The sequence below is a fragment of the Crocodylus siamensis genome, chromosome 2, assembly GCF_052110815.1.
Source record: "Crocodylus siamensis isolate JL-2025a chromosome 2, ASM5211081v1, whole genome shotgun sequence".
Lineage (NCBI taxonomy): Eukaryota > Metazoa > Chordata > Crocodylia > Crocodylidae > Crocodylus > Crocodylus siamensis.
Window position 1 is genome coordinate 233,597,905 of NC_143396.1, and position 8,568 is coordinate 233,606,472.

The 8,568-nt window shown below is 46.1% G+C and overlaps 1 protein-coding gene across 1 annotated transcript; it reads right to left on the bottom strand.

The window, feature by feature from the left end:
- Positions 1 to 1,133: 1,133 nt before the first annotated feature.
- Positions 1,134 to 3,576, bottom strand: CHST14 (carbohydrate sulfotransferase 14). Its single transcript, XM_090033442.1, has one exon. The coding sequence runs from the start codon at positions 3,432 to 3,434 to the stop codon at positions 2,337 to 2,339; it is 1,098 nt and encodes a 365-aa protein (XP_089889568.1). The 5' UTR covers positions 3,435 to 3,576; the 3' UTR covers positions 1,134 to 2,336.
- Between the last annotated feature and the right edge of the window lie 4,992 nt (positions 3,577 to 8,568).

Below are 8,568 nucleotides of genomic sequence, written 5' to 3' on the forward strand. Positions count from 1 at the left end.
TACCTGGGGCAGATGGCAGGGGAGCCATGAGGAGCCTGATCCTTGTTGTGGCAGCACAGGCCCAGCCTCTTCCTTGCCATCTGCTCTGAGGCTTGCATGCCAAGCAAAATGCCTTTGCGTGACATGCTCTGGCACTCATGCTGTGGGTTATCTATCCCTGTTCCATCATTTTATATCACTTTAAAAAATATTAGATACAGCCATCTAGGGAATGTTCCAGACATTTCTGGGAGCTTTAAATACCTGTGCATTCCTACTGATATCCATGGATTTGCACAGGTACAGCAAGTTAAAATTTGGCCATGCGTATCACAGATAAGTTGTTCAAAGAGGCTGGATATCATTAGAAATAAACAAACTGCTTTCCTTTATGGATGGCACAAATAAAATTAACTAGATTTAAATTCCAGGATAAAGCTAGAAACTTGAAATGTTTATAGGTCATCCACAAAATAACCATCATCCCATCAGAACTAGACTCCTGACCCATTAAAGTCAACTGTTCTGTCATTGGTTTTAATGGGCCCAGGATTTCATCCATAGAATTTAGAGATATAGAAAACTTATTAAGTTACTTATTTCATTGCCTATGTAGGATTTTTTTCATGGTTCTTTGCCCAGGTTTGTTTGAAATGTTGGTTATGTCACTTCCTTTGAAAGGTCTAATCAGCTATCCTGTTAGGAGACATGTCATTACATACTGTGAATATTAACACAGCAGATGCGTTTAAATAGAGAAGTTTTCAAATGTTCTAAAAAAATACAAACCCCAACACACACATCTCATTACAAAAAAAAAAAAATTCCAGGAAATTAAACACTACACTTTGTATCTCATGTTTATCTATGCAGCTCTATCTTGCCTCTACAATAGCAAGAGGGCTGGTTTGTTGCGATTATTGTGTTTCAGGCTGAGTCATATCTTCTAAATGTTTCCTTGTTGTCACTTCAATCTGTTTTGCCCACCTGTTGTCATTGCCTGACACTTACCACTGTAAACTCTTTAAGTGAGGAACTATTTGTCATGTGTTTTTAGTCCCTAGCACTGTCTCTAGTTCCTAGAACAAACAGCAAGAGCCACCACTGTAAATCTGCAATTACTAGCCATGACTGAAGGAAAGTGAATCATAGAATAATTTATATATAAACTTTATTAAAATGCAGATGTTGTATAAACTCTCACAAGCAGTATTGTGCATTATGGTCCAAACTTTTAAAGTTTAATAATCATGTTTCTTAAATATAACTAGCTATGAAAACGTCATGCACATCTATTAAAAAGCAGAACTGAACATTTGATTTTAGTTGCTTCAAATGCAGTTGCATAAAGTTTTTTTTTTTTCTTTGCATAGGCTGTAAATAGCAACATTTAAGCTATTTTCAGATTTTTGTGACAAGGGCCGAGAGAGTCTTGAGCGTAACAGTTCTTTGTTTGTTTTTTTAAGTGGAATAAAAGAATGTTAGTACCCCTTGCACATTGCTGTGCTAAATATTTTTCTATGCAAGTAACTGATACTTTCAGATTTTTAATCACACAAAATATAATGAACACTGAACTGTCTTTGAAATAATATCTCATCACTGGGGTTCAACACTGAACTAAAAAACTTCCACAAGAGAGGAACTGATCCTGTTACAGAACAAGAAATGGCTTGTCCACTTAAGATGCATAGTACAAGCATGAAAATTACAGGCAACACCCCCCAAATTTCTTACCATTGTTATCACCAGTTCAGTCTAAAAACAACTTAACTGTCCTTTAATAACTTTTTGGAATAATAGTTAATACAGCTGAGACCATACATAATTTTCCCACAAAAACATGATTTGGAGCACAAAAATAGAAGAACAATTAACATATTCCCATTTCCTGATTCTTTTGCATATATTTGTTGTCTTGTGCCATACAGTGAGGCTTTCAAAAAATAGACATACAAAACCTATTGTGCTTAATTCAGCGGCACATACGTACTAAAACTGGAACACTACAAAGATAAAACCTATTCTAGTTGTAAATCGCAAACACTATATCATATTTGATATAAAAAGTTTACAAAGTATAAAATTAGGAAATGTGCATAGAACACACAGATTGCTTCAGAGGCCATGAAGCAATATGATACTAATAATAGTAATACTATACTGGCAAACCTTCCTAATGTAAACACGGGTTATACCAGTTCCCCAGGCAAAAAAATCTATGCTCTTATAAATCACTTTAATGCTGGCTTAACTGCTTTTGCTGGTATAAAAATATAACAAAAAATATACCTCATACTTCCTTATACCAGCAATAGTTTTTAGGTGTACACCTTCCTGCGGTAGGGGAACAAAAATCATTGCCTACAAAATTCACTAGTTACATTTGGAAGAGGGTAGGCAAATAACGAGAAATCCAAGATGTATTTTGGTAATAATTCTTTTATGAGCCCACGCTGCACCTTACATAGATAGTAATGCAGAGTTTCTGCAGTCACAGGCTTGTACCAGGACTGTCTTTCGGGGAACTGAATAAAAGAGGGTGCTTGCACTTGCTCCAGTACATGATTTGCATCCGTGTTCAGTGTTTCATACGATCCGATGAAATCGTACCTCACGGCGCAGGGCTGGCACAGGTTGTAGATGGGCATCCAGTGTTCATTCATCCTCTCTGGCTCTTCGTCTAGTAGGTACTGCAGAAATTCAGAGAAGGTCACGTCATCTCCGGTGGACTTCCCTGCGTTTTTCCGGTATCTTTTCACTATTTCCACCCCATACTTTAACTGGTACTCTTTGATCTCCCCAAACTTATTCCTGTAGGCCGACAGAAGCCTTTCCATTGGGTTTCGAACAAATATAAATTTATAATAGTGCTTTAAGCGGTAATTGATCTCAGCCGGCTTCATGTCACTGAGAAAAAACAGGTCACTCTTGTGGTCCATCTTGACCTTGACATCAACGCTCTCCAGGGCCCCGTCCAAGACCTTCAGGATCCGTTTCCAGTTGGAGCAGGCCACTTTGGGGACATAGCAGTACAGAAAGCGGTACTTGTCGCTGACCAGGATGTGCTTGAGCGCCGTCCTCCTTTGGGCCGCGGGCAGCTGCCAGACGCTGCCAGGCATGTTCCTGTGCCCGCACACCGTGCGAATGGTCCGGTTGCGGATGTCCTGCAGCACCTGGTGGCCGACGTCCTCGGGGGCCGCCGCCCGGGCGCCGCGGCCGCCCCTCCAGGCCAGGTCCCTGCGCGGGGGGTGCAGCGGCGGGGCCTTCATCTCGGCCAGGATGCCCTTCTCGATCATGAGCAGCAGGCCGCTGGAGGCCACGATCACCGCGAACATCAGCATGGAGGGCAGCAGCAGCGACCCACCGCCGCCCCGCGCCCGCGCCCGCCGCATGGGGGCGGCGCCTGGCTCCGCGCCCCGGGCCGCCGCGGGACAGGGAGGCCGCGGGAACATGGACCGGGCCGGGCCGGGCCGCGGCCCCGCGCGGGGGCGGCAGCGCTCTCTCCGGGCCCGGCCGCGCCACCAGGTGCCGGGCCGCGCCCCGGGCCGGCGGCGAGAAGGGCCCGGATGTCCCGGCGGGGCGGCGGCGGCAGTGACGGAGGAGGCCGGGAAGCGGCTCCGCCCCGCGGCTGCGGAGGGGGCTGCGCGGGGGGTGGCGCTGAGCCCCGGGCCGGGAGGAAGGGAGCCGCCGGGGGGTGGGGGAGGGGTGTGTGTGTGAGACAGCGGACGTGTGCCTGTGGGACGGGGACGGGGTTTGACGGGGCAGGTGTGTGGGGGATGGAGAGCGTGTATGGGGGGGAGGTGCTGTATGCGCGTGAGGGACCTAGCGTGCGTGAGGGGAGGACGGGATGCATGCGTGTAACAGTGTATGCGTGTGCGCGACGGTGCATGAGTGCGTGGGGCAGGGTGCATGTATGTGACACGGGGGGGGGGGGTGCTCGTCAGTAAACATCTTTGTACCGTTATCAAATGAGCCAACAGGTGTTTGCCAAGCCAGACCTGAGGGAGAAGGTTGTGCATTGAAAAGCTTGTCTAACTATCCCAGCTCTGCAGTCAGGCCAACCAAAGATCTTGCCATGAACGAGGCACGCCCCTGGCGGCTGTGCACAGCGACAGTGGGAGCGTGGGGGGCAGTAAGCAGGGGAGCTCCCCAGGCATCACCGGCCTGTCAGTGGGGGTGGTGAGCGCCGACAAGGGGTTGGCAACCACCTGCAGACGCCACCAACAGTGATGGCAGCAGCCAGCAGGGATCGCGGACTGCCCACAGACCACCCGCCTGCGCGGGCACCCTCTACACGTCACCTTTGGATCTTGCCCTAAGAAACCCTTGTGTCCTGCATGATTTCTGGACCACAGCAGCTGCACCCTCACTCTTACAGTCTCTGGAACCCCTCACCGCAGTCATACACCTCTGACCCTTTGCTGATGTGTGATCACAATCAAAGTAGTGTCACCCTCCTCCTGCTTACCAAACAGGCCTCTTCTCTTATTTATTACAATGAGAAACACAGGGTGCAAGGCAGAGAAAAAAAAGAGTTAAATAACATTTGGAAGACAAAGAAAGAGACTAGAACAGCTACATCACCAAGCCTGGACTTTCTCTTCATCTTTAATTTGCCTAGTATAATTTACCTTGATATGTCTAGCATATCAAGACTGGTTCCACTTATTTTCACAATTTGTTAGCACTGGTCTCAGGATCTGGTAATTTTGGTAAGGGAATATGACTGAAGAAAGTCTTAGCTGCTTGGTCACACATTTAAGAGGGCCATTGGGTATCAGCTCTATTTCAAGTCCAAATAAGTAGTTGAGACATCAATAAAAGACATGTGATAGCAGTACCTGGATTTTCATTTGTGACCCAAAAAAGAGATGGTTGGTTAATTGCCCAACAGTGACATGCCATTTGTCTGTAGCCATTTTAGGTTCCGGATAGCTGTTTAAACACATTTATTATAATGCTTCCCTTATTCATAACTAACCTGTTTTACATTCATCTTTAAATTAAAATTTGCAAATAAAATGAACATTTTCATAATCAGGTCAAGATACAGCCCACTGACTTGTGCTGAACGCTTGCAAATCAGGTACCTAGGTATTAAGTTGGGCACCCAGAAAATGAGGAGTTTAGAATTAGTGACCACTTGAGAATTGTCTCATTTAATCATCTGGCCTCTTTAGTTCCTGCTTCTTCCAATCCAATATATCCCAAGTTTCCTTGTCTAGCTCATCCCATCTGTCTCTTGCTTTTTCTCATTCACCCCCAGTACCAGTCTCTGTCCCCAAGATCTTCATTTAAACTCAATCCCTACTCTCACCCAAGCTCAATCCCTACTCTCACTTCTCAGCTCCTTAACTGACTTGGGTCAAACTGGTTTATAAAACTTCTGTCCCAGACCCCTTCCTGGTTCACTTTAAATCACAGACTCCCAACATGGCAGCAGGCTTTTCAATCCTAGGTTGGGCTATGCTGTCTGCTCCAGAAAGCAGGGCTGGCCCTACCTCTCTGCTCCCTAGTTGGAGCTGTGAGGACTGGCTGACAAGTCTGGAGGGGCAAACCCAGCTGGGATGCATTCCAGTCTACAGAGGGGAACTGCCCGCCCCCCCAAGCCCTGGCTGGGGTCTTAGCTCTGAGCCTTGCTCAAACTTCTGGCTGGCTGTGACTGTGGACTACAAATCCCAGAGGCACCTGGAAGCAGGAACAGGAAGTTATGAACATCCCTGCAGAGTCCTGTTGCTGTAATTCTGGACTGCAAATCCCAGAAACTTTAGGGGCAGCAGGAAGAGGAAGTGAACACACAGCCAGAGAGCCATGCTCTGTGCCCTCCAGCTTCTGGTCTGAGCCACTGCAGGCATGTGGCTGCATTTCCAAATCAAAGGTAAATGTCTGTTCACTTCTGTTTTGATGTAATCTGTGCAGTTTTGACTAACCTACAAAGACTGAATTGATTCAGCTTTGGGCTTTTTGACTGTCTGTACTTAGCCAAAGAGTCTTACCTGAACATTTTTCATGGCTTATAATTTGGCCAAATGTCGGCAGCAAAGGGGATGGCAAAGATATGTCCCTGACGTAAAAGCCAACCTCATCTAAAATCAAAGTCCTTGCTCCAGAAGGGGGAAAAAGAGCTTCTTAAACAAAGGTGGCCAAAATGTTTAACTTGGTATTTTTCCCTAGCCTCACTCCTAAAAATCAGTTGAGCTGTTTGGGCAGAAATTTTCCAAAATAATTTCAGCCTAAAGTAGGCACCTGGAAGGGAGAATTTCAGATCAAACTGTCAAAGTTTGGCAAAGTTATAATAACTGTAAACAGTCCTATAATGGGACAAGTCAGGCAGCTTTAATAGCAAGTGGTCCAACCAGGCTGGACTGTAACATCAAATCCTCTAAAGTCAAGTCCTCCTGGAGCATGAATCACACTGTGTTCAGATTGTTTTGCATTCTTTCTGCAACTTTTTTTCAGATCACAGGATTCATGCATCTCATCTAGTAATTCTTGAACTATCTGTATCAAAGCTCTCAACATCAAGAGAACACAGTCTCCACTTAGTGTTCTTTGATCAAATGCAGAGAGCATTTTATCAGGCAAATCAGACAAAACATTTGTGGTCAACTGTAAGAGCCTGAAGACAGATTATATTATATTTTATAGTTTTGATGTAAATACATCATAAGCCTTGAGAAGTTACTGTACATTCACAATAGATACCATCAGAAGAACTGTTGTAAAGATTAAAGAACTGTATGTAGTATTATCAGATTTGTGTACTGATTTGAGACTGCAAATCCAGGAATCTAATTTAGATCTCAATACCAGTGTAAATGTAGATTGACACCAGTTCATAACCTATGAAACTGAGATGAAAATTGGGCCACTTGGAAAATGTACATTTCAAAGGGATATCCAGAAATCATAGGATCATAGGAAAGAGGGGCTGGAAGCCACCTTACAATGTTGAAATCAGCTCTGAATAATAGATGCTGTTAATAGATCTACGGCAGCTAAGGGAAATTTTGGCTTCTTTGAAGACAATGAAGTCTAGCGCCACTATTCCCTCTTTGTGTCTTTTCATTCCTAACATATGTGAATATTATGCAATTCTAGATAACTAGAGATTATGAATATACGGACAGCTGGCCTTGAACCCCACTTAGGTTGCACTAAATGTCACTGAGAAATTAATTTTCTCTTAGATAAGCACTGATATTTGATTTCAGATCTGACTCCCACAGCACAAGGTACCTTGTAGGATACTATGTCTTTATGAAGATAATAGGATACAAAGGTGATAGATACACTAGATATTTAGAAGCATAGAAAAGCAGGGCTGAAAGTGATCCCAGAAAGTCATCTAGTTCAGTGGTTCTCAACCTATTTTGTACCGGGACCCATTTGCCAAGATTGATGGCTTGTCCTGACCTACACCCCCTTGGCCCTGCTGGTGCCCAACCCACAGTCCCCTGTGCCCCTGGGCCCTTCTGGCACCCCTCATCCCCAAGCCACAGCCCCTTGGAGCTGCTGGTGTCCCTCAGTCCCAACCTATAGCTCCTTATCCTTGCTGGTACCTGTCACCCCCAAGCCACAGCCCCCTGTGCCCTTCCCCCCCCAGTCCATGCTGGTGCTCCCTTCCCAGCCCTGCTGGAGGGGGTCCTCAGCTGCCCCGTCCCACTTGGACCAGAGCACGAACAGTGAGTGCAGGCCCCTGCATGTATGGCCCCCAGCCCCATGCCGCCAGCCCAGGCACACAGCTCCCTACTGCAAAGGACCACCCCTGCCTCCTTCCCCCATTGAAGGGCCAGGCGCCATCTCCCCCAGCTCCCCCTGCCACAGCCCCACACCTGGCCACTGTCCCCAGCACCAGCAGGCACACACACACACGCATGCATGTATTCACATATACACACAGCCCCTCCCCCCCTGCCCTCTGGACAGTCCCCTGGATTCCCATCCCTCACTCCCCATACACTTACCTGCATCCAGTGGCTGGGGCTGCTCCCATGACCTGGCCTCACCATATGCTGGCTATGTGTCTGTGTACGCAGATGCATGTGCACCCATTGCCTCCAATCTACCCAAGCAGCTGCTTTCAGGCTGGAACACTGCCAGCCTGCAAGGGAAAACCCACACTTTTGTGGGTTTTTCTGGGACTTCCTTGCAACACTTTCAAATATTCTTGCAACCTATTTTTGGGTGGGAACCCAAAAGGTTGAGAAATGCTGATCTAGTTCAATCTGCTGCTCAAGGCAGGATCATCCCTATGTAAACCATCCCAGTCCAGTACTTGCCTAATCTGCTCTTAAAAATCTTCAAGGATGAAGATACTACAAGGTCTCTAGGTGGCTTGTTCCAATGATTGACCACCCCCATAGTGAGCAAGTTCTTCCTAATATCCAACATAAATTTCCCATGTGAAATCTGAGGGCATTGTTCTTTGTCCTGTACCCTACAGCCACAGAGAATAGTCTTATCACCATCCTCTGTATAACCATGCTTCAAGTATTTGAAGGCTTTTATAAAATCCATTCTCCCCCTCTTCTCCAGACAAATAAACCAAGTTCTTTGAGCTTTTCCTTGTAAATCATATCACAT